This window comes from Rhinichthys klamathensis, unplaced genomic scaffold (genome assembly GCF_029890125.1).
Source record: "Rhinichthys klamathensis goyatoka isolate OS25496 unplaced genomic scaffold, OSU_Roscu_1.1 h1tg000393l_1, whole genome shotgun sequence".
Classification (NCBI taxonomy): domain Eukaryota; kingdom Metazoa; phylum Chordata; class Actinopteri; order Cypriniformes; family Leuciscidae; genus Rhinichthys; species Rhinichthys klamathensis.
In genome coordinates this window covers 475,001-501,606 of record NW_026606895.1, presented here as the reverse complement: position 1 = coordinate 501,606, position 26,606 = coordinate 475,001, and the positions used below count along the sequence as shown (strand labels likewise).

At 39.4% G+C, this 26,606-nt stretch overlaps 3 protein-coding genes across 3 annotated transcripts in view; 2 read left to right on the top strand and 1 right to left on the bottom strand.

The window, feature by feature from the left end:
* Window positions 1–486: 486 nt before the first annotated feature.
* Window positions 487–20,158, top strand: triobpa (TRIO and F-actin binding protein a). The gene is made up of 15 exons (XM_056234350.1): window positions 487–635; window positions 2,958–4,392; window positions 5,055–5,226; window positions 5,969–6,046; window positions 6,790–6,846; window positions 7,202–7,270; window positions 7,450–7,539; window positions 7,624–7,733; window positions 8,807–9,251; window positions 10,424–10,652; window positions 11,547–11,643; window positions 15,403–15,562; window positions 17,926–18,039; window positions 19,547–19,633; window positions 19,764–20,158. Exons 1-15 carry the CDS (start codon window positions 521–523, stop codon window positions 19,926–19,928), a joined length of 3,423 nt encoding a protein of 1,140 aa, XP_056090325.1. The 5' UTR covers window positions 487–520; the 3' UTR covers window positions 19,929–20,158.
* A 159-nt stretch (window positions 20,159–20,317) lies between these two features.
* On the bottom strand, window positions 20,318–21,355 carry smdt1b (single-pass membrane protein with aspartate-rich tail 1b). The gene is made up of 3 exons (XM_056234336.1): window positions 21,153–21,355; window positions 20,646–20,789; window positions 20,318–20,563 (listed from the first exon to the last, which is right to left on the bottom strand). Exons 1-2 carry the CDS (start codon window positions 21,312–21,314, stop codon window positions 20,652–20,654), a joined length of 300 nt encoding a protein of 99 aa, XP_056090311.1. The 5' UTR covers window positions 21,315–21,355; the 3' UTR covers window positions 20,318–20,563; window positions 20,646–20,651.
* Window positions 21,356–21,988: 633 nt separating this feature from the next.
* The window catches only part of dcaf15 (DDB1 and CUL4 associated factor 15), a 17,504-nt gene continuing 12,886 nt past the window's right edge, over window positions 21,989–26,606 (top strand). The window contains exons 1-4 of the mRNA XM_056234353.1: window positions 21,989–22,138; window positions 22,746–22,843; window positions 22,915–23,053; window positions 24,721–24,827. Coding sequence (XP_056090328.1) covers window positions 22,043–22,138; window positions 22,746–22,843; window positions 22,915–23,053; window positions 24,721–24,827 — 440 coding nt within the window. The 5' untranslated portion in view covers window positions 21,989–22,042. The remainder of the gene's footprint in view (window positions 22,139–22,745; window positions 22,844–22,914; window positions 23,054–24,720; window positions 24,828–26,606) is intronic.

Sequence of the window (26,606 nt, the reverse complement as noted above, 5' to 3'; positions counted from 1 at the left end):
CTTTACTTTTCTCGTTTTCCAGTACAAATATTTTAAACAATCCTAAATGAAGATATTAGCATGAGTGGAAAAAAATATCATGTGTCGTGTTTTGAAAAATGCATAAAAAGTAAGTGAGTTTATGTTTAATGGGATAAGAAAAATAAACTTATCTCTTTGAATTAAGTTTATTTTTCTCATCACATTGGCAGATATTTTTTCTTGTTCACTGAAAAAAAAAAAAAATGTTTCAACGTTCTGCCTTAAAATTTTAAGTTTAGGCCGGTTTCACAGACAGGGTTTAGATTAAGCCAGGATTAAGCCTTAGTTTAATTATGACATTAAAGTAGCTTTTAAAGGCGTTTGATACCTTGTAAGGACCATTAGATTTGGATGAGATGCATTTGCATAATTTTTCTCCTTCTCTTGTTTGATCTCTCTTTAATTTCTTTTCTTTATTTAACAGCTTTAAAATAAAGTGTGACCTCTGAAGGAGCGATCATTGTTACAGAACTGAAGTTCTCCGAGTCAGACCTAAAGCATGACTCGACTGGAACCGGCTCTCCAGCGCTCAGAAAGTCGCTCAGTGATAGAAACGCAGAGCAGGAGAGGAAGCGTCAGCATGAGCAGAAGAGAAAGTGTCAGCCAACACACAGGTGAGATTTACGCCGTATCATGATTACCGTAATTACACGAGGACAACCCTTGACGTTCTACTCGTAGCTTTTCACGTCCTCGGATCTGTAGAGTGATCAACAGACAAAACCAAAACACATCAAGTAACAGTCGTTATGCAAATGCCTTATTAATAAACGTATAGTTTATTTAGTGGGACATTAGATTGTATTAATTGCTGTGCTAGTTACGTTAAATTGCAATGTGGTATGCCTTTTGTTTAAATTCAAATGATTCTTGCAGTATTAAGACATAAACAATAGTCAATTACAGTAATTACTAAGCAGAAATATTACAAAATAGTAACTTAACAACATTTTATTGCTGAAGACGCAGCCATTTACAATAAAGATGTCGTTTTAAAAATCATAGCACACCACAACTATAACGATAACGACACAGAGGAACGATATTGTTGGAATCACTTTCAGAACAACATTTTTCCAGTTGATGAATGATAAATAAAAGCGAAACAGAATCCACCCAACTTTAAAGAGCTTGAGTAATTAAAGCGGCAGAAAATAATATTGCTTATAATAAACAGAACGATATTGAGTCTAAAATAGTTTTCGTTCTTAGTGTGAACGGGACTTCAGCAGTATTAGCCAGCAGCCATATCACCCTGTAGCCCAAGACTGGTTGCCCACTGAAGCTAAGCAGGGCTGAGCCTGGTTAGTACCTGGATGGGAGACCTTCTGAGAAAACCAGGTTGCTGCTGGAAGAGGTGTTAGTGAGGCCAGCAGGGGGTGCTCACCCTGTGGTCTGTGTGGGTCCTAACGCCCCAGTGTAGTGACGGGGACACTATACTGTCAAAGAGCACCGTCCTTCGGATGAGACGTTAAACCGAGGTCCTGACTCTCTGTGGTCTCAAAAAATCCCAGGATGTCTTTCGAAAGAGTAGGGGTGTAACCCCGGCATCCTGGCCAAATTTGCCCAGTGGCCTCTGTCCATCATGGCCTCCTAATCATCCCCATATATATATATACACTGATTGGCTTCATCACTCTGTCTCCTCTCCACCAGTAAGCTGGTGTGTGGTGAGCGTTCTGGCGCAATATGGCTGCCGTCGCATCATCCAAGTGGATGCTGCACATTGGTGGTGGTTGAGGAGATTCCCCCTTCCATGTAAAGCGCTTTGAGTGCCTAGAAAAGCGCTATATAAATGTAATGAATTATTATTAATTATTATTATTATTATTATTACAGAATATTTTGTCTTGTATATGCAACAATCAACAAATAATAAGAGTGTAACGGTACATGTAGATAGATATATTCGTACGGTGTGGACGTCACGGTTTGGTTCATGCAGTCGCACGACGAACACATTCAGTAACAGGCGATCCACACTCCAATCCAGAAGGGGGCGTACGGCAATGCAACGCTGTTTGCTATCAGTAAAAAAAGCGAAGAAGAAAACAACAACCATCTATTGATATTTTTGCATCTCTCAACAAGTGTTTCAACTGCAGAAAGATATCAAAACAGCTTGAGAATAATATCTCACGTAGCATTACGTTTACCTCAGTTTACCGCATTTAGTGTCGACAGCAGGTTAGTTCACTAGAGATATTAACTCTAGAGAGAAGCATTTCATATATGCACTATATTAGCCTATTCATTAGGTTTACTTAACCTGATGGTTTTAATAGTCTTGATTATTAGATAATAGATAATTAATAGTCTTGGTTATTTAATGTATGTTTAAATAAATTTGTCATGAAAACAAGTAATGACAGCCACTGTGTAAATGATTATATTTCAAAAATGAATTGGAGTAGAAATTTTTATAATTAGATTTAGAAGTTAATGCAAAACCTACCTTATGTGCAATTTACAGTACATGTTTTATTTATTTATTTGAGTGTTGATTATTATATCTAAAAATAAATAGCAACTGATTTTAATAATTTGGGCTCTGTTGTTACTTGTAACCTTGTAATTAAGGGCTCCCCGTATAGTTTACAGCATTAACTAAATAACTATTTTATTATTATTATTTATTAACTATTTTATCCTTAAAAAAATTTTAATTTCAAAAGAATTTATTTAAACACATATACACACTTTGTAAAAAAAACCCCCCCAAAAAAACAGTTTAATAAAAATAAAAATAAAACAGAAAAAAGAAGCAATAGTTTTCTCCCCCATCCTGTACCGAACCGTGACTTCAATACCGAGGTACGTACCGGACCGTCATGTTTGTGTAACGGTACACCCCTAAAATAATAATAAAAATGATCATACATGGATTTATAATACGTTAATTATGTATGTGTCAATGCCTTGTCTTCCTCAAACAGAGACTAGAACAGAAACAGAACAAAGTGGTGGACGTGCCATTTTTAAGAGAGCCAATCGCTTCCTCTCACGAGACCGGGAACAAGAAGATGGCAGTCCTCCGTCTCCCTTGCGTCACTACGAGAGAGGCCACCCTCTTCCGGCCAATCACAGTCCAGAACGTAAAGCCGCCATCCCTTTCCGAAACCGTGACCTGGGCCTCCCGTCCTATAGGAGGCGCACTGACAATTTCAGCGATGAGGCAATGAGCGGCCTCTCCCCCCAGCGACACATGTCCTATTCAAATTTCAGACGTGGAGACAGCCAATCCCGCGCAAGTCCTCGTTCCTGCAGCCCGAGATCTACGAACGTCTCACCACAAAGGCGGGGGGAATCGCGAAGTTCGTCCCGTCGCCAAGGTTCAACAACGCACGGCCATCGCACATCCTCACAGCAGGCTTCTGGGAAATGCACTCCGTCACGAAGACGAGATTCGATAGTCACGCGCACCACGACCCCCTCGCGAAACTCAGGTACGAATAAATATGCAGACTCCTTTAGCCCCGCCCACAAAAGAAGCCCCTCCCAGAGTTCTTACGGGCACAGCTTGGATTCTGAAAAGCTGTATAAGAATCTCAAGTCAATCGCGAGTTCGGCAGAGTCAGACGCCTCCGAAGAAAGGAACAGCTGGTCAAAAAGTTTACATTGTGATATGGAAATCGACGGCGATTTTAACGAACGCAACCACAGCGGTCGCAGCAGTCGAAAGAGTGGTGGTGGTCGCAATACTGGCTACAACAGCAGGGATTTCTCTCCAACTGGAGGCAATCGTGAAGTAACTCGAAGTCGAAATGGTGGTGGTTATAATAGTCGCAACAGCAGAAATAGTGGTTTTAACAGTGCTGGCACTTCAACACCTTATCGAGATTATGATGAACATGGTACTTTAAAAAGCAATTCAAAAAATAAAAATCGCAGGAATGGCGTGTACACCTCAGAAAAACAGTCCAGATCTGATTCGCGTCAATCACTAAGCCCCACCCACTCTCGTCGAAGCCCCACCCACTCACGTCCAAGCCCCACCCACTCTCCTCTAAGCTCCACCCACTCTCCTCTAAGCCCAACTTCACCAGCATCAACACCAAATATCTCCCAATCAAGGCGGAGTCGGAATCCAGTTCCTACCCCTGATTTGCCCAAATCCCAAGCCTTAATTGCAGAGACGGAAAAGCCGGTCACTGATCGGAGCAGAAGCAACATCAGGCGGGGCTTGGAGGCGCTAATTCTCTCCGAAAACACCAGGTCTTCCAGCCAACCAGCAGTGCCAGAGATGACCATTGAGGACTATGTGATCATAGCAGATATTCCCCGATCGAAGCTGTACCCTGAGGAAGAAGAAGCAATAGTAGTGAGGAGGAGACCGCAGAGCAGGAGCCCACGCAGAGACAACCAACACAGGTCAGAGGTTTAAAGAGAGAGGGAGAGCGATACCGCTTTACCGCTGACATGGTGCCGGTGCCGAAGCCTGAGCAGATCATGCCTAATATCGCCCTATACATCATCTTTCATACAGACTGTCTGGTTCTAGAGCACCAGCACTATTTCAGTGGCAAAGGGGCATGAGCGAGTGAGTAAGAGACAGAGTGAGAGAGACAGAGTGAGAGAGAGAGAGAGACAAAGTGAGAGAGAGAGAGCGCAATGGATTTAAAAACAGAGTCTCAAGACGCGAAGTAGCATTTTAGAAACACAACACTTGTTTAAAAAAAAATAAAAAATACAAACTTTACAATCAAACTTCACTCATTCATGAATTTGAAGACACCCATCAGGGTCAACATCGCAAATACGTTTGTTTATGCCCCAATTTACATCCGAAAACATCCAAGTCATTAACCAACTTGTAATAGCTAAACACTATATTGATAGGGGATTTTATTAACCGCTTTAACACTGCAAATGCATCAGTTAATCCACCATCATTCAATTTTCCTTTACGTGAAAAACAAATTGCCATTTTAGCTTGCCCAAATAAAACATTTAATAAAACATGAACATGAGAGAGAGAGAGAGAGAGTGGAAACCCTGTCAGTAAAATTTGCTTCTTCTTTCTGTGGCTAAAGCTATGGGGATAGGAGATATGGTGATGATGAGCATGAGGTTTCAGAAGAGCGAGGCAGAGGACGAGAAAGAGAAAGAGGAAGAGACCGCAGAGAGAAAGAGCGGAGACGTCCAGACAAAGAAATAGGAGGGTCATCATCAAAGGCCAACAGCACTACATCAGGCCATTCACAGGTGCTGGAGTTCACAAAGCTTCACAAAGCTTCACACACTTCCTTTTCTCATTGGTTTCATTCACTGTCTACTCTGCTGAATCTGCAGCATCATACTTAAGAAATCCCAATAGACTTACACTGACATCTGAGACATATTTGAGAGTGGAGATTTTGGTGTGGGTCAGTATGTAACAACCCAGCAAGCAATAGCTGTCATTTCACCATCTAGGTTAACCATAGACCCGATATAGTCCAGCTATGAGTGACCCACTTCAAGCCAAAATAACCTTGAATTTGGTTACATGTCGTTTTTTTTTGCCAAAATAACTTGCGAAATCATGTAAGCAAAGTAAACAGTGATTACAAGGTGTTTGGTTTCATTTCTTCACTCATTTCATTTCTTTGTTATCTAATTGAAGACTAGTCTATTCTTGGGCTATGGTTTAGACATCTATAAAATGTTCACTGACAGCCCAAATTTTGCCTTGTTTTAGCCTAGACGTCTGGACTGTGTGTTTGGACGGCTATTAGACGTCTTTTAAACACAAAATTGCTTGCTGGAAACCGAGCAACCACCCAGAACCTAATAACTGCATAGCAACACACTAAAAAACACCAAGAACACCCACACAAAGTCACAAACACATGCCCTGCAAACAACCACCCACAACAATGATTCCTTGAGAAAATAAATAAATAACGTTATAGCTTATTAATTTTTAAGTCTTATTAAGTCAGTATCTCTCTGAATATGTTCTCAGAGGTCCAGTAAAAAAGCAGAGAACATAAGGATGGTAAACGGAGGACACAAAGGTCCACAACAGCCTCCTCAGATGCAGGTAAAGTCACACACAGTCACCGCCACTCGTTTACCAACACTGAGGTATTCAGTTTCTAGTCCAGAAGCAGGTGTTTATGCTCGCAGGACGGACGAAAACGCACTTTTGAGCTACTAGACAGAAATAACATTATATTTAGCGCTAGATACAGACGTTTTAGTGAAGTTATGAGAGGATTTGAAGCTTAAATTACACTGAGAGAAGCTGTAGTGTACAGTTTAGTGGTAATGTGTCAAACCGCGAGCTGCTGCTTAGTTCGCGGAAGCTTGAGGTCACATGACCAGCTGTTAGAGATGCTTGTCTTGTCTAGTCACACAGGGATAATTTAACGTGTTTGTATTTATGGTTATTTAATTACGTGCGGACACTATTTAAATTAGCGTGAATTTGTATTTATTTAATTCACAAGTGCAAATACGCAGTTTGACGACACAACGTACTAGCTAGAATTGAGCAACTAAACCAGTTTCTTCCCTATTTCATGCCAACAACCGGATACCCATGTCGGTAAGTCTTTAAAAATGTATGTAATTGTTGAAATACTTGTGAATGATTAATTGACGCGCTCGTCCCTCCTCGCGCGCGCGACTGGAATGTCTCGTGCTCAGGATTGCTGTGTTCTGGAATGTCACGCTGTTGCTCTGAAACATTCATACTGTAACTGTAGACGTTGAGTTGATTATACACATCGAATTGCTTATGCATGCACTTGTTTTAACGCAACTGGTTCTGTTTTCTATAAGCTTGACCTTCTGAACTGTAAAAAGGGATGGATGTATTTGCTGGATGAAGATGAAGAGGTAAGGATACAGGGCTTTCTTTGAACTTGATCCTTTGAATGATGTTGCATGACCGATCTGTCTACGTGACTTCCTATTTTAACACTCACCAATTTCCCCCTAATTTTTTATTGTTTTATGGCATTTTTATGAACTTGTATTATTTAAGAGACAATGTGGGATATTTGTGCTTTAAAAAAAATAGTTTGGGCTTTTTAAAGGCGATTAAACATAGTGAAGAAAATGAGAAATGGTGCTCATTTACAGAACCTAAGATATACGTTCTCTCATATTTACCTTCCCTAAGGTTCAGAGAGATTTTGCTTTGATTGTGTTAATGCATATCGATGTTTGACATACTTCTGTTTAACTGCAGTGGAGGAAGCACTGGTTTGTGATCACTGATTCAGAACTGAGATACTATAGAGACTCTGAAGCTGAAGAGGTGAGCGACCGTCAGTGATTATTAACTAAAGACTGTACAGATAGCGCTTGAGGAAATAAACATGAACATGGTAAAATGTGTAAATGGAACTGAGAGTACTATATTTATTATAGTATTCTCAGATTATCTGAATAGGCATGGCAGATAATTAATAATAAGTTTGTTTTTCACTTTGTTAGAGAGATGAGGCAGATGGTGAGATTTATTTACGTCACTGTCTGCAAGTGGAGGAATATGATGCCGACAAAAACTATGGGCTTCAGCTGCATGTGAGAACTTGCCACAAACGTTTTTAGAGGCCAAAACTCAAGAATATGCCTAAAGTGTCCCGAATCTCTCTGATTGGTCTGCAGATGCGCGATGGACTGGTGACGCTGTCAGCGATGACCTCCAGGATCAGGAGGAACTGGATCGACACGCTGAGGAGGAGAATCTCCTTCAGGGATTCAGCTGAAAGCATACAGTATGATCAAACTGAGGGGCATAAAAATGCAGAGAATCAATTAGAGATACATTTTTTCAATAAATACTATTTTTAGGGGTGTAATTTTCATGAAAATTAAGCATTTTACACAATGGTATTTGCTACGATGTCCTTAAAATATGCAAAGCAAATCTAAATAAAAGAAGTCATTGACAGAGCATCTAATGAGTCTTAAAAGTAAAATAGCTGGATTGAGACTGCAATGAGATTTTGGGGAGGGGTGGGGAAATTATGGTTAATTGTCATGAAAATAATGTCAGAATGTAAAATTTGGCTTAATATTTCTTAATCTCTATAAAAAAAAATATATAATGATACAACAAAATATTAGACTTAGATACAATTTCTGGTTTTGTTTTTTTCATTTGATTTCAGGTTCATGTTTTTGTGATATTCACCCATAGAGAATTTATTTGGATATTCAAAACATATCAAATATCCATAATAAAACATTGCTATATTAAAAGTCCCCCTGAAGTCAATAATATTATCCCTTAAAACTCATCTTTGATCACTAAATTTACAAATTTAAACGTTTTTTCTTTGAAAAAAAAAAAAACGCCATGCCTTAAAATAACTTGAATGGAACTCTACACCCTTGCCTTATTTAGTAAATGCATAATATGCAAATGACCCCGCCTCCACTCACTCACTCAGCTCAGAGATCCACTCGTTGACGATCACACGTTGATCTGATTGGTTACAAGGTAGTGTGTGACGTCAGAAACACCAGCGATTTCAAACCGTGTTTTTGAGACTGTCTTTGGTTCACTGCAGTTTTAAGTAGAAAATACTCAGCAATGCTGTCGACTTATGAATTTGCACATGGTTTGTCTTAAAGCACATTAACATACACCACATAGACATATAAACAACATTAAAAGCTGGATTTTCACCACAGGGGGACTTTAAGGTAATCTAAAAGATTTTGCTTTGGACTTTTTAAAACTGAAATTTAAAACCTATTGATGTCCAAGTGGAGCCGGTTTGAGGTTTGACTCGAGTTTTTGTTTCCTTGTAATCAGGGAGTTGATTTCTCTTTCTGTTCTCAGACACCCAGACAACAGTGACATCAGCGACAGAGAGAACTCCAGTTCCCAGAATGCACCATCCCGAACCTCTCCCGCACCCCATGACCCAGGGTCAGATGTCGCCAGTCCATGTCAAGATCACAGCGACATGACGTCCTCACCTTTGACCAATCGAAGGGAGGCGGGCGAGGGCCGTGACCGAGATCAAGAAAGACGTCTGGAGGACCGAACCAAGTGGTTCCAGGAGGGAATATCCGACAGGGAGGGCGAGGACCCCTGGGAAAAGGTGGAGTTGAAGAAAGGTGCCACTCCGGTGATGCCGACTAAGCCTCAGGTTCCCAAAACTCAGACGGTGCCGGACATCGAGAGAAAGTGGGCCGACTTTGAGCAGCTTCCAATCGGATTGAACAAGTCACCTGTTGGTTCCCAGAATCCACAAGCGACAAATGAGGTGCTTCAGCGAGAGGTGTGTTTTTGTATCATGGTTGATGTAGTAATGGGATTTAGGCAACGTCCTTGCAGAGGTGGAAAGTAACTTAAGGTTACACTTTATTTTACAGTGTCGTTGTTACATATGTTACATATACTTACCATAGTAATAACAGTAAATTATGCATAATTACATGCAATTAACCCTCAACCAAAACCTAATCCTACCCTAACCCTATAGTAAGTACATGCAGTTAATTATTATTACTCAGTACTTAAATATAGAATTACACTGTAACACAGATACCTTAAAATAAAGTGTAACCATAACTAATTACAAATACACTCGATACAGTACTTGAGTAGATTTTTAAATTTCTTATATAATTGTATAATTAAATTGTGGTACTTTTACTTTTACTTGAGGTGAATAAAAAATGATGTATTCAACTTCGCTAGGCCTCTGGCCTCCAGTAGGAATGAAACAGAAATTACATGCGCATTTAGCGCTCCATATTGCTAACATCGCCTCATTTTGGATAAAAAATAGAAAATTATACTGAAGTACTTTGCTGAAAAACTACTCAAGTTACTACATTACAAACTACTTATTTACTCTTACATGAGTTATATTATTTTCCAGTATTTCATTTTTTTATATATTTTTTTAAAGAATTGTTTTTTTTATAGTTTTACAATATCAAAACCATGGTACAGGTGTTTCATGGCGGTATATACAATCATCCATCAACTGGTAGTTCAAGGATCGGGTGAAGGGTAATAGCAAAAAAAAACAAGAGTCAAGAAATAAAGACATTCAACATACATTCTCTCGAAAGAGAAAACAGAGAGGGCCCAAATACGCCAGAAATCATTAGACCTCCGGCGTAAGTCACAAGTTCGTTTTTCTAAAGGAGGGAAAATAGCAATTTGATTCATCCACATATAAACAGAAGGGACATGTGGAGTGGACCACAACAGAAGTATACATTTTCTCGCTAAGTAAAGATGTAAAACACATTCTTAAATCATGGTTGAGGTGTAATTCATTTTCCAGTACTTCTACATGTACTCAAGTCAATTATTTTTTGAAGTAGCAATACTTTTACTTAAGTACAATTGTTTAGTACCCTTTCCCTTGTTAGTCCTGCAACGTTTAGTAAGCATCATCTTCATGTGTGTGTGATCTGGACGCATTGCATCGGTCAGGTGGTGTCTCTGAGGCAGCAGATCGAGGCTCTTCGCGAGGTCCGTGTGCCGGCCGGTGTCGGGGGTCTCTGCGCTCCTGACGCGCCCTGCGCTCTGAGACTGGAGCAGATGGAGAGAGAGCACAGAGAGAGAATGACCGAGATACACAACGAGCACGAGAGAGAACGCAGAGAGATGGAGAGAGACAAACAGAGACTGCTGCAAGAGGAAGCCAAAAATACTGTTCAAGGTCAGTATGGGCCACAGAACACCACTGGGTCACATATGGGTGACATAATTATAATAATAGTAAATGTTTCTTGAGCATCAAATCATCATATTAGAGTGATTTCTGAAGGATCATGTGACACTGAAGACTGGAGTATTGATGCTGAAAATTCAGCTTTGATCACAGGAATAAATTATGTTTTAACTTATATTCACTTAAAAACAGTTATTTTAAATTGTAATAATGTTTCACGATATTACTTACTGCGTTTTTGATCAAATAAATGCAACCTTGGTGAGCAGAAGAGACTTCTTTCAAAAACATTGACAAAACCCAAAATTTCAACTAGGGATGCACTGATATGACATTTTCTAGCCGATACCGATAACCGATAATTCTTTATATTTGAAAGCCGATAATCAATATATTGGCCGATAAATCTAAATCAAATTTTTATATCATTTTTGAGAGCCTGATTACAAAACCAAAAGTCTCACCATTAAAATCCACGTCCCAAGCACACAATTATAATGATGTTCTCATTATGATTTTATGTAGCTTATGCACGTTGAAATGCATTTTCCTTTTTTGAAGTGCTTCCAATCTTATTTCAAGCAATTCAAAACCATCATGGCGGACAGTGCGCGTCTGAAGTGTCTCAGCGGAAGGAAATAATACATTGGCTTTAATATATCAGCCAAATTTTCTTATCGGGCCGATAACAATAACATTAAAAATGAACATATATCGGCCGATACCGATACGGTGGCCGATATATCGTGCATCCCTACTTTCAACAGTAGCGTCCATCCCCAAAAAAATCTAGTGCTTAAATTGAGTCATTTTGATGTACGACCGGGTGAGACTTCAGTATGTTCATTTCAAATACTACTTTTTTCATCTTTATTCATGCAGCTATGGAGGCTCTGAGGAAATCTCACCAAGAGGAGATTGAGAGACTGAAGGTTCATGGAGGAGGAGAGCCAACAGACCCCTCGATCAAACAACAGCTGTACGTCCACAAGTTACTCATAACACTCAATCAAATCACTCAAACCTACGCAGTCTGACAAGGAAACACCACCAAAACTGCTCTAAGCTCATTTTTGTGGTGCGTAGCATGCTGAACTTAGCAGAAAACATGTTGAAAATCCACTATATACCTATTTAGCAACATAATCCTTTGCAAAATCAGGGGCTTTTGCTCTGGAGGAATGTTTTCACACTTTTGACTATTGACGCAAGTACCTGCTTTAAGAATGCCTTTTGAAGGGAATAAATCAGCTCCTAATTCAGTGTCTAACCCACCACTATAGGAACCATAAGTTTCATTTCATTTTATTGTTTATTTTTACAGGGACAATGCACAATTAAAAGTAATTGCACCAGAATTAGCTAATAGCTAATTTACATCTGCTGTCCCTGGGCAGGTAAACAAATAAAATAACATACAATATTACATATACACCACATAAAACATCACAATACATGTGTCCAGGGATGTAAGATTTACAAAATCAGTTTATAAAACAGATAATTTACCACACAGTCATTAATGGTTGCAGATTTGTTCTGATAGTAGCCAGTACTTAACCTTGTTTTTAAAAATTGAGAAGCTATCAATACTTTGGATGTTTATGGGTAAGGAATTCCATATCCATAAGTGACATAAGGATACGCTGATTGGCCGAACGCAGGCCTTACGAAACACTAGTCGTCTAGTTGACTTTAATAATCTGCTATAATGCTTTTAAGTTTGAAGTCGACTAGTTGCCGATCATGGCCTCTCTGAGAGCGCTCCACAAGATATGTTTGATTATACCATCTGGATGCTCAAAATTGTTCGGGTGAATGCACGTTTTATACAGTTTATTGTACACTTAAAGGGTTAGTTCACCCAAAAATGAAATTTCTGTCATTACTCGCCCTCGTGTCGTTCCAAACCCGTTAGATCTTCGTTCATCTTCAGAACACAAGTGAAGATATTTTTGATGAAATGCGAGAGGTTTCTGATCCCTCCATAGGCAGTGACGATATTACCACTTTCAAGGCCCAGAAAGGTAGTAAAGACATCGTTATAATAGTCCATGTGACTACAGTGGTTCAACCTTAATGTTATGAAGCATTATTCCTCCACTCCACCTCAATGTTATTGCTCACGTGAACAGCTTCATAGGCTGATGCGCAAGAGAAGAAATTGTTGAATAAAGTTGTTATTTTTGTTTGTTTTTGCGCTCAAAACTATTGTCGTCGCTTCATAACATTAAGTTTGAACCACTGTAGTCACATGGACTATTATAACGATGTCTTTACTACCTTTCTGGGCCTTGAAAGTGGTAATATCGTCACTGCTTGTGGAGGGATCAGAAACCTCTCGGATTTCATCAAAAAATATCTTCATTTGTGTACCGAAGAGTTGTGTTCCGAAGAGTTGTGTTCTGAAGAGTTGTGTTCCGAAGATTTGTGTTCCGAAGATTTGTGTTCCGAAGATTTGTGTTCCGAAGGTTCGTGTTCCGAAGATTTGAGTTCCGAAGATTTGTGTTCCGAAGATTTGTTTTCCGAAGGTCTGTGTTCCGAAGAGTTGTGTTCTGAAGATTTGAGTTCCGAAGATTTGTGTTCCGAAGATTTGAGTTCCGAAGATTTGTGTTCCGAAGATTTGTTTTCCGAAGATTTGTTTTCCAAAGGTTTGTGTTCCGAAGAGTTGTGTTCCGAAGGTTTGTGTTCCGAAGAGTTGTGTTCCGAAGATTTGAGTTCTGAAGATTTGTGTTCCGAAGATTTGTGTTCCAAAGATTTGTTTTCCGAAGATTTGTTTTCCAAAGGTTTGTGTTCCGAAGAGTTGTGTTCCGAAGATTTGTGTTCCGAAGGTTCGTGTTCCGAAGATTTGAGTTCCGAAGATTTGTGTTCCGAAGATTTTTTTTCCGAAGGTTTGTGTTCCGAAGAGTTGTGTTCCGAAGATTTGAGTTCCGAAGATTTGTGTTCCGAAGATTTGTTTTCCAAAGGTTTGTGTTCCGAAGAGTTGTGTTCCGAAGGTTTGTGTTCCGAAGAGTTGTGTTCCGAAGATTTGAGTTCTGAAGATTTGTGTTCCGAAGATTTGTGTTCCAAAGATTTGTTTTCCGAAGATTTGTTTTCCAAAGGTTTGTGTTCCGAAGAGTTGTGTTCCGAAGAGTTGTGTTCCGAAGATTTGAGTTCCGAAGATTTGTGTTCCGAAGATTTGTGTTCCGAAGATTTGTTTTCCAAAGGTTTGTGTTCCGAAGAGTTGTGTTCCGAAGATTTGTGTTCCGAAGATTTGTTTTCCGAAGGTTTGTGTTCCGAAGATTTGTTTTCTGAAGATTTGTTTTCCAAAGGTTTGTGTTCCGAAGAGTTGTGTTCCGAAGATTTGTGTTCCGAAGAGTTGTGTTCCGAAGAGTTGTGTTCCGAAGGTTTGGAACAACACGAGGGCGAATAATTTATGACAGAAATTTCATTTTTGGGTGAACTAACCCTTTATTCGCCGTTCTAAATGAATGAGCTGAATGATATTGTGAACAATACACCCAAATAACTACATCTGAATTATAAATGATCAAAGTTATTCATTTCGATCACATATTTATACATTGTATTACAACTAAATGAGACTTTACACCATTCTCAACAGAGACAAGCTTAGATGCATTGTAACACACACACACACACAGACAGTAGCTCACACATCACGCGCAGATCGCGCGCACACAGAAACATTCATGTATTGTCAAGACTGTTCTGTGATTTATCAATAAGATAGCTTAGAAACTGAAAGGTTCTAGCATATATTTCTTAGTAACTAAAACCCACAGCTTCACTATTAGTAGAGAGACGCACCATAGCAACCACTCAGAACACTATAGCAACCACCTAGCAACCACCTGAACACATGAATAAGCCATATCTCAACACCAGACATGGTTGTTGGCTCGTATGCAATAATGTACCACACTCTAGCAACCGAGCGGTGAGTTTTGCCACTGCAAGCACCATTTCACATTTTCTTCTGGAAATGTCCATTCTAGAACAATCAATTCACATGCAATCGCTCTCTAACTAATGCATTCATATGAATGTAATCTTTACTGTGCTACTTTATCTGTATCCGAGTTAGAACGTGAAATCTGACGAAATATAACGACCCAAAGACAGATGAACTGATAAAAATAAGCTGTTATGTAGGAGCGCTGTGTCATATCTGTGCACAAGGCGACCCGTGTTCGAGTCTCAGCTTGAGGTTCATTTGTTCATTAATGACTTGACTTTTTTCAAATACATGTCGACTTTAAAAAAAATCCTTCAACCCCTACCAACTACACTCACAGTGTTCGAAAAAAGTCGTCTGTCAGATTTGATGCATGTTCACAAACACTTTATATTCAGTAATCCTGCCAGAATCCATCTGATTTAACCCTGTGCCGTATGAAATAATAGTCTTTGTTTGAAATGGAACAGTTTATTCAAATGCTGGATGTTTGCTGTGTTGGATTCAGTTTGAAATGGTCTAAAAAGTCGAGACGAGAGTGTGTTGCATGCTAGAAAAGCCCAACATCTTGTTAAATATTTGACCGGCATGATGATATTCTCAAGGGATGTCAATAATTAATACTGTACACAAGTTCTCATCTGTGCCGTGATTCCTCTCTCGCGCCTCAGAGACTCCCAACCCAAGAGCGTCATTTACTCTGAAAAGCGGCAGGTGTTTGATTGACAAGAATCGATTGATCACTCAGTTAATCGATGACTGGGTCTGTGTGTCCATCAGCCACGAGTCGCTCTCTCTGCAGCGGGAGCTGGGCGGCCTGTCCGAGCGTTATTCCCAGCAGTGTGTGGAGCTCAGCCGCGTCCAGAACAGCACCGAGGAGCGAGACGGGGCGATCCGACAGAAGGAGAGAGAGATGCAGCAGCTCCGCCAGGAGAACCAGGTAGACCGGAAGTGGGATGAGAGGAATGAGGCCATTGGAAGATACACAATACACCATGTGAAACTAAAATTTAAACTTCTAGCGTCCCCAAATTAATAATGCATGATACACACATAGTGAGGATCCAACCCGGATCTGAGACTAACTGGACCAAAAAACGTAGTCTTCCTGGGACGTTCGCAGATATGAGGAAATCATAATTATGACATGGTTTTGGTTAAACTAACCTAGACTGTTTACTTTTCTGACAAAAACAGGAAGCTTTGGTAACACTTTAGATTACAGCCCGGAAAGTTCTGCGTAATTAAAGCGATTTTACAGCTTAACTTTTGGTAATTATAGTGTACCTATAACGTACTTACAATATAAGTATAAGGGAACAATATTTTAAGTTTGGGGAATAAAGGGGTAACAACCAGGAGAATTACAAAATTATTTATACTGTATTATAGAACTAAGGGGAACTTATTCTACTATTATGATATAACAATCTTACATTTAGGAGCATTTTAGCGAGAACATACACTGCGTACCTTTTTGAAATAATGGTGAACCAGTACATACTGTATAGGCTTTTTAAAAATTACAGGGTACATATCTATGCATTTATAAAGTAATCTTTTTAACAAAAGTGCACTGAAAATGAAAACTATTGCAACATTTGCTTAAATATTGGGGAAAGATACTCTTGTTTCATGTAGTGGTGCTTGTTACCCCCTTGTTCCATGTAGTTACAGGGTAAGTACAATAAAAATGCATACACAATCTTATATCACTGACTCGGAAACCTTTATTCATTATACAAGCGCCACTTACCCTGTAACCACATGAAACAAGATATATTTCCCAGTATTTAAAAAAAAATTTGCAATAGTCTTAGCTTTTCTTGCCTTGAAACATGTTAGGCCAAACTTAAACATCTGCACTTTTGCTATCAAATTTTTTTAATTTTTTTTTTTTAATAAATGCATAGATATGTACCCTGTAAGGTACGCAGTGTATGTTCTCGCTAAAATGCTCCCAAATGTAAGATTGTTAATAGTAGAATAAGTACCCATTAGTTCTATAATACAGTATAAATATTTGAATTAATTAATTCTCCTGGTTGTTACCCCTTTATTCCCCAAACTTTAGATATTGTTCCCTTATACTTACATGCAAGTACTTTACAGGTACACTACAATTACCGCAAGTTACACTGTAAATTCCTCTTAATTACACAGTACTTTCCAGGCTTTAATCTAAAGCGTTACCAAAGCTTTTTTTTACTTCTAGTGTGTTTAACTGACGCTTTATGTATTTTATCAATCACACGCTGCTACAAAGAATGATGGGAAATGTACACTAGTGTTCAAAGGTTTGGGGTCGGTACGTTTTTGAAAGACGTATCATGTTCAGCAAGGCATTATGTTGATCAAAAATACAGTAATATTGTGAAATATTATTACAATTTAAAATAGCTGTTTTCTATGTGAATATATGTTAAATGTAATTTATTCCTGTGATCAAAGCTGAATTTTCAGCATCATTACTCCAGTCTTCAGTGTCACCTGATCCTTCAGAAATCACTCTGATATGAAGAAAGAAACATTTCTGATTATTATCAATATTGAGGATTCTTTGATGAATAAAAAAGTTCAAAAGAACAACATTCATATGAAACAGAAATAATTATTATAATTTTATTATAAATATTACATTATAAATGTTTTTACTGACACTTTTGATCAATTTAATGCATCCTTGCTGAATAAAAGTATTAATTTCTGGGGGGGGAAAAAAAAGAAGAAAAAAATCTAAAAAGCATTTATTCTTTCACAGTAAACAAAATCCATTCACACTTGGGCTGATTAAAATGCTGAAACAACCTAGTTGTTACCGTATATTATAGTAATATTTTAACATCTCATACCTTCCTTACTCAAAGTAGGAGCTTAAAGAAAATATCCCACTAGTATTTAATTACGGTGACATTCAGGTGTGCTGATTTCATAAACGCGCTCATTTAGACATCACATGTCATCCTGTGACTCAATCCATCATGTCACATATTGAAATCTGACACAGAGCACCTTTAAATTTTAAACACACATCAGTTATTCAGAGGGACAGAGCGACTGATTTCAGCGTGTGTGATATGTCTCGACACACAGCATCCTGTTTCATTGTTCTCAGACTGTCGGTGTGAGTTTTCTTCACGGACCCAGGACTAGTTTACTTACGCTAGCCAGAGTTATTGTCACCAAACAAACGCATGAAACACAAATGCTCGCCTCGCTGTCAGTGTGTGAATGAGCAAGGCTTCTTGTGTGGTTTTTAGCTTGGATGTGTCAAAATCACATTTCCTCTTCCTGTACACACAGGAACTGCAGGCGCGTCTGACGGAGGAGATAAGTCTCATGCGATCCTTCATCACAGGTCAAAGGTCAGGAGTTGTTCCCCTCGGCAGCTACGAAAGGAGCACCTCCGAATTAGAGGTGAGGCTCTGACCTTCGACCCGTAGATTATGTCTTCATGATCATTCAGAGAGAAGTATATTAGAATATTCTAATTAATGCAAATTAAATCAGCATGTAAATCGTGTAAATATTCACTACTGTCCAAAAGTTCTGGGGTCATATTAGAGTGATTTATGAAGGATCATGTGACACTGAAGACTGGATGCTGAAAATTCAGCTTTGATCACAGGAATAAATTACATTTTAACATATATTCACATAGAAAACACTTATTGTGAATTAGAAAATATTTTCACATTTTTACTGTATTTTTGACCAAATAAATGCAGCCTTGATGGAGCAGAAGTGACTCATTAAAAAATCTTACCGACCCCAAACTTTTAATGAAATAAGGCAGAGTAGATAAATTGATGTTATTGTAAGAAATGTGCTAATATATCAAAAGTTACTAAAACTCAAAAGACTGTTGTTAGATGCTCAACACTGGTTTAGTCATATATGTGATACTGTACGCACAGAATAATCAATAACAAACAAGTCAATTCACTACCCATCAAAAATATGCTAAAATAGATGAGGAAAACACACAAGAATTGATCTCACCAAATACTGCAATCCTCCATTTTGTGTCCAAAAATGATCCACTACATGATTAATCCACAAAAAAATACTTATAAATCCCAGATTGTAAGTGAAATTATTTTCCTAATATATAATCTATTTAGGAGGAAATAAATATTCAAGAGGCCTCTTTCCTCATGGCTATCACCGTTGATTAAAAGTCCTCTGCACTGTCTGTGGGGTTTATGAATCAGAAGAAATGTCTCCAAACATCACACCATCCAGTAGAAGAACATCGGCTCATTTTTAAGTTTGAGCGGGAGATTGAAGGTGCCTTTAGGGTCCAGATGGTGTAATTATGACATCAACCAGCAGGGGCTAATTGACCATCCTAACCATCAGCCAAACCTCGACTCCGTCATTATACGTCAGATTTTGGGGAAATGCATTTAATAACCTGGGATTTCCACTCCACTTTGCATTACTGTGTTTCAGAACATATAACGCATACTGTAAAAAGAGTGTGTAGTTTGGCTTGTAGACACACGTGAGGTGGATGACGTCATCAGGGGCGGGGCATGTGATGTGCGTGATCTGTGGGCAAACGCTGCCATCTAGTGATCATACGAGTAAATAAACCGATTGTTATTTTGCAGATCCATGTTTTGCTGTAATAAATCCTTAAATAGTGTCGGTGGTTTATAAATTATTAATGATAAAACTGGTTTGGGTGTTGTTGACAAATAATATGGACATTGCTCCATATATATATATTTGAAAGATTATATTTTAGGTGCTGTGACTGGTCACTATGTCCTTTATTTTGCTCTAATAGTGTGATGAATGAATTTTTACGAGGACAAAATGTAGATTCTTGATTAATATGAAGTAAAAAATGAATGAATATTTGCATCAGAATTGGAGAAATGGTTTAGTATAGTCATTCTGCCATGTCCATCTGTAGATGTTGCTGAAAGTGAAGGAAAGTGAGGTGGATTATCTTCACAAGGAGATCAGCTGTCTCAGGAAAGAGGTCCAAACTCTAACTAAGGTACAAATTCAGCATTAAATCAAAATACTATCCATTATTAATGCTTATTACAGAGAAAACACTTTTAGATTGATGGATTCGGCCATGAATAATTGATTGTTGATAGTAATATTGTTGTGTGTGCCTGCAGGAGAATGAAGCGCTGAGTGAGCGCTATAAGGAGGTGTATGTGGAGCTGAGTGAATTAAGGGGCCGCAGTGAGAGAGACATCAATGCACTTAAAGAACACCTCAAACTCACTGATGCTGCGCTGGAGGAGGGGCGTCTCCTCGGCAACAGCAGAACCGGCCAATGAGAACACACCAGGAGATCATAAGATGGAAACTTCAGTGTCACATTGGGATGCATCGGATTCGCTCACATGTATACAGGATATTGTGTTATTATGTGCAGGTCTTTTCTTGGTTAACTTAAAAATCATATTCTTTAGAAATGACAATGGTGCTAAAAATTAATAAATATTCCATATTCTTAAAGCAAGATGTATTTTAAGTTAAACACAATAAAAAGTGCCTCTGTTGGACTTTCTAAGTGTGTGAAAATGTATGAATCTTAATGTAGAGTCCAATAAAAACTCACTAACTCTCACACACACTCATAAACAGACACACTCACTCACTGACACACTCTCTCGCACACACATTTATATTACATTACATGTATAACAAAAACACAACGAGCAACTTAACATTCAATCAATTTATTAAATAGAAGAGAGGCTATTGATGAGGGCAGCCTCAAATCATATTGTCGTAGACAATGTTTTGAAACCTAAAAATAACATTAAACGTTGGCTTCTAGACATGTTTAGTGTAATGTGGGAATTTGAACACTAGAGTGTGTTGACAATCTTTATTATTGCATAAATATATATCCTGTTCATCTGCATCAGGCACCTCTCAGAAGATCTGCAGACCGCTGGAGTGAAACCTGCACAAGAACATAAACATCTACAACCACATACACACAATATAATAGTAATACATAACACAATATAAAGATATAAATCTACCTTCGCTCAGTCGTCATCATCATCATCATCTGGGACGAAGATCTCATGTTCCTCCAGAAGAGCAGCGAAATTTTTACTGATCAGATTACCAACATAGAGGAACGGAATCACCACTATAAACATGCGGGTCAGACCGAACGGGACCTGGAGAAATATATCAAATTATACCTAAATTAGTAATAATAATAATATATGTGCATATTGAAACCTTCACAATGAATCATTTGGCGTTTAAAATATATTTAAAAAAAAACGTTTTGTATACGGTACACGAAAAACACAGTCGATAAACTGACATATAAATAATTGATTTTTAGAAACAGCCGTCACGTCACGAAATACACTTCCTCTTTTGATAAAATATGTGCCGCTCCAGCAATATGATTGGCCATCATTCATGTCAATCAAGACATTCTTATTTTTCATTGGCTAGCCAAAAGCCCTACCCTGGTTCCAACTTATCCTTAGGAGCCTCCAACTGTAATGCTTAGACATGTATAAACTCACCTTATCTGGTTTAGGAAGGACTCTCCCCGTTGTGGATGACACGGCGGTTCGGCTGAGAGTCAGTCCTGTCGCATTCACCGATTTTGGACCAGTTTTGCGGCTCAGCGTTGCTGTATTTCTAAAGACAACTGCTAGAGAGAGACGAGCCACCAACGACGCCATGTTTCCTGTTTGTGCGCTTCAGAGAAACGCCCAGTGGACCCGCCTCCTTTGGATTTATAATTAGGGGGAGGAGTAAATATGCTCTCCCCTGTTTACTGAACTCAGCAAAAAAAAAAAAAAAAAAATTCGACAGAATTGATGTCAATAATGTCAATAAAGTTTAAATGACAACGACTCAACGACTCATTCATTTCAATGACATAGGGATGGAGGGTGATACAGCCATTCATGTAAATTGTTTCACTAGACTAGAGACACACCCGCCCGCCAGGTCAAGGTCCTCCTTGGTGTATGATAAAGCTCGACATGATAAAGCATAATAATATGACAGTTATTTCTATGCTTTTTATGTTAATTATTAAAGTGTGCTTGAAAGTGATCATGATAAAATAAAAATAGAATATGAACATTTTAATTAACTGCAGTATAAATCGATTGAGACGACTTTCACATTATAATGTTGTGATTAGTTGACTAATTAGAAACTACATAAAATGTAACCTCATTTACACACAATTATTTTTCCACACTGAACACGTAAACCAAAATGACAGTGGTTGATTGGTTGAAAAATGTTCAGAGCCAGAACGCAGCAAATAACCCGCCCTCATTTCTTTGATTGACGGCTTTTGTGACCAATCAAAGCTCTCATTGGAGAAGGCAGAGCCAATCGGCGAGCTGCTCGGGCTGGACTGATGGCAAATCCATAGAACTGGCAAAAATCAAAAATGGCGCCCAGCTCGAAATCTGAGAAAGATGACAACAAACAAAAACACCAGAGAAAACATAAAGATCACATCATCAAACTCCTCACGCGAGGCCGGGTAGGTAGAAAGAGGAAAGTTGGTCCAAATGTCACATTTGTTGCGTGAAATGTTTCAACAGCATAACGTATATAATAATGTGTCTGTTATTAGCATGTTTAGCTGTAGCCTCATTAAACGCCTTTATGTGTCTATCAGAGTTCATTATTTGTGTATGTGAAGCTATTAATGGGCACATCTACAAAAAAAGCAAAAATATTCGTTTGCAGCAGTACATGGTTCTTTGGGGCAGTTACAACAACAAACAATGGTCATGTTTATATGAATCTGTCATGATTGAGAAGATGTCCATCAATTATCATAACATAAGTAACTTATTATTCATTGGTTTGCACTGACATCTATCATTAACATTGAAATAACAGTATCTGTCCTCAACCCCACCTCATTTAATGAAAAATGTCATTTTTATGGTATAAACGCCTCAGCCAGGTTGAGTTCAGTGCAAAGATGATTTTAATAGGTTATCATAACTATCATGGTCTTGATATTTAGCAGTAACACCCTTGATTAAGATGATTTTGTCAGTCTAAAAGCTCATTTAACTGTAGTTATGGCTCATGTGTCTCTGTAACTGAATTAAAGTCTCTGTCTGTCTGTCTTTTAGCTGAATGGGCAGCTCTCGCAGCGGCTCTTCCGAAAACTCCCTCCTCGCGTCTGTGTCCCGCTGAAGACCATCGTCAGTGAGGAGTTCCTCAGAGCAGGGTGAGGAGAACATGCGATCTCTGTCGGAGCGATGTGAATGCTGTGTCTGATTCGTCTCTCTGCTATCACAGGCACATCTTCCTGGGCTTCACCAAATGCGGGCGGTACGTTCTGTCCTACACCAGTGACTGTGGAGAGGACGATGACTTCTCCTTCTACACGTATCACCTGTACTGGTGGGAGTTTAACCTGCACAGCCGCCTCAAACAGGTCTGTCAGAGTTTTGGATCCTGATTTAAAGTCAATATGATTTAAAGGCATTGCTCAGAGTAGCATAAGCCAGACAAGGGAGGATTAAAGGAAAAGGAAATAATATTTTTTTTTTTAAGAGGTTAAGTGCTGACGGAAGAGATGAGTTTCCTGCTGTCTTTTGAATGTTGTCAGCGATTCTGCACTCCGGATGAGGGCGGGAAGATCATTCCACCAGCAAGGAACCGTGAATGAGAGTGATTTTGTGGCTCTCTGTGATGGCACCACGAGCCGTCGCTCATTGACAGATCGAAGGCTTCTGGTAGGGACATAGACTCATATGAGCGAGTGGAAGTAGGAGGGCGCTGAGCCTGTGGTCGATCTGTAAGCAAGGGTCAATGCCTTGAACTTGATGCGAGCAGCGAACGGTAGCCAGTGCAGAGAGATGAACAGAGGAGTGACGTGGGCTCTTTTGGGCTCGTCGAAGACGAGACGAGCTGCAGCGTCTGGATCATTTGTAGAGGTTTAGTTGCACATGATGGAAGTCCAGCCAGAAGAGCATTGCAGTAATTAAGCCTAGAAATGACCAGGGCCTGGACGAGTTGTGTTGCATGCTCAGTTAGGAAAGGCCTGATCTTCCTGATGTTGTGCAGTGCAAACCTGCATGATCTTGTGGTCTGTGAAGCTGTCATCAAAGATTACTCCAAGATTTCTGACTGATCTTGATGGTGTGATTGATTGAGGATGAGCCTAGCTGGATAGTGAAGTCGTGCTGTAGAGACGGATTGGCAGGGAGGACGAGAAGCTCAGTCTTTGCCAGGTTGAGCTGCAGATGATGTTCCTTCATCCATGCCGAGATGTCCGCTAGACAGCTTGAGATCCGTACGGCTACTGTGGGATCCTCTGGTGGAAATGATAGGAAGATCTGTATGTCATCAGCATAGCAATGGTAAGAAAAACCATGTGCCTGTATGATGGGTCCCAGTGATGTGGTGTAAATGGAGAAGAGGAGAGGTCCAAGCACTGAACCCTGGGGAACCCCTGTGGTCAGTTGATGTGTTTTGGATACCTCACTTCTCCATGCGACCCTGAAGGACCTACCTGTGAGATAGGACTCAAACCAGTGGAGAGGAGTACCTGTGATGCCCAGTGATGAGAGGGTGGACAGGAGGATCTGATGATCCACAGTGTCGAAGGCAGCAGACAGATCCAGGAGGATGAGAACTGATGTTTTGGAAGCAGCTTTTGCGATCCGCAGGGCTTCTGTGACCGACAGTAATGCCGTCTCGGTTGAATGCCCTTTCTAGAAACCAGATTGGTTGACATCCAGCTGGTTATTCTGAGACAGGAAAGATGATACTTGGTTGAAAGCAACTCGTTCAAGTGTTTTCGCAATGGGTAGGAGAGAGACAGGTCTGTAATTCACTAAAAGTGATGTGTTTAATGTTGTTTTTTTAAGCAGTGGAGTTTGCTATATGAACACAAAAAAATCGTAGACCTAATGTGTATATGTATATAAGGCTGAAATCCCCTCAAAAACATTAAAGAATACATTTTATTTAATATAGTACATTCATGAGGATCACAAGTGTGACCTCTAAGTGAGCGTTTAACTATTTGAACAGTCTGTAGTTGTGGCTTCTTCACATCTAGAGCGACATGACAAGTCAGTTTCTTTCTCTTTGCAGGTGCATCATGTGCGTTTGTTTGCGGGTGAGGACATCTACACCGATCTCTATCTAACCGTCTGCGAGTGGCACAACGATCATTCCAAGCTGGTCGTCTTCGGCTTCAAGTAAGAGTCTGTCTTCCTCCTCTGTACTGGGTCAGTGGCAGGGTTGCTTTAGTAAGAATTTAGTTTAAATAAAACTAAAGCCATAAAAAAATGTTTGTTACTTGAAATAAAACAATCATTAACTGAATTAAAATATTAAAAAAAATATTTATTTCAGCTAGGCCTAGTTGTCGAGCAACATTTCTCATTTTCATTTAGTTTTACTTGATGTACTTAACTTAAACTTAAATAAAAATTAATAAAACCTATATAGACATTTAAAAAAGCGGTCTTTCACACAGGTATTTCTTTCTTTCTTTCTTTCTTTCTTTCTTTCTTTCTTTCTTTCTTTCTTTCTTTCTTTCTTTCTTTCTTTCTTTCTTTCTTTCTTTCTTTCTTTCTTTCTTTCTTTCTTTCTTTCTACGTACATCTTATGCTCTATTTTCTTCCTTTCATGCAGTGTTAAACAAATAAAGTTATTGTCTCCTAAAAAAAAAAATATGAAAATTCGGAACTGCTAAATCGAGTCATCAGCAATGCCGAACTCACTTCCTGCTCGAACCTTCGTAACAACGTAACAAATTTGCTTAATGCCAGCCTATCGTCTTCATCGGCTGCCCTCGAACGATGCCTACTTTGACCCTCAAACACTGTACAAGTAGCTGAGGCCCAGAAGAGTTCGGTTCGTGTTGTCGACATGTCGAGAGACGCTGTTTTCAGTTCTGCGAATCCACTTTTCATGCTCTTCCAAACTAAGGATGAGGACTCGGGTTCAAATTGATACATTAAAACTGACACCACTGTTACTGTTTGTATCACTGTTTATAAAGGGCTGAGGAAGATCTGGAGCTGAAATTCATATATGGTAACGATGGTTTCATTAACGACACGCTCTGTAATCGGTCGACCAATCACAACAGACTGGTTAATCTGGCCAATCAGAGCAGAGTAGACCAATCACAACAGACTGAGCCATCTGACCAATCAGAGCAGAGTAGACCAATCATAACAGACTGAGCCATCTGACCAATCAGAGCAGAGTAGACCAATCACAATAGACTGAGCCATCTGACCAATCAGAGCAGAGTAGACCAATCACAACAGACTGGTTCATCTGGCCAATCAGAGCAGAGTAGACCAATCACAACATACTGGTTCATCTGGCCAATCAGAGCAGAGTAGACCAATCACAACAGACTGAGCCATCTGACCAATCAGAGCAGAGTAGACCAATCACAACAGACTGAGCCATCTGACCAATCAGAGCAGAGTAGACCAATCACAACAGACTGGGCCATCTGACCAATCAGAGCAGAGTAGACCAATCACAACAGACTGAGCCATCTGACCAATCAGAGCAGAGTAGACCAATTACAACAGACTGAGCCATCTGACCAATCAGAGCAGAGTAGACCAATTACAACAGACTGAGCCATCTGACCAATCAGAGCAGAGTAGACCAATCACAACAGACTGGGCCATCTGACCAATCAGAGCAGAGTAGACCAATCTCAACTGACTGAGCCATCTGACCAATCAGAGCAGAGTAGACCAATCACAACAGACTGGGTCAACTGACCAATCAGAGCAGAGTAGACCAATCACAACAGACTGGGTCATCTGACCAATCAGAGCAGAGTAGACCAATCACAACAGACTGGGCCTTTTGTTATTTTTTAGCTTGGGTGCCTGTAAACCTGTTGTAGGAGACTCCAAAACAAATTTAGGAAACATTAAAATAGCATAATAGTGGCGCTTGAACTAAAATTCAAATGAAATGTAGTCAGTGTATATGTAAAC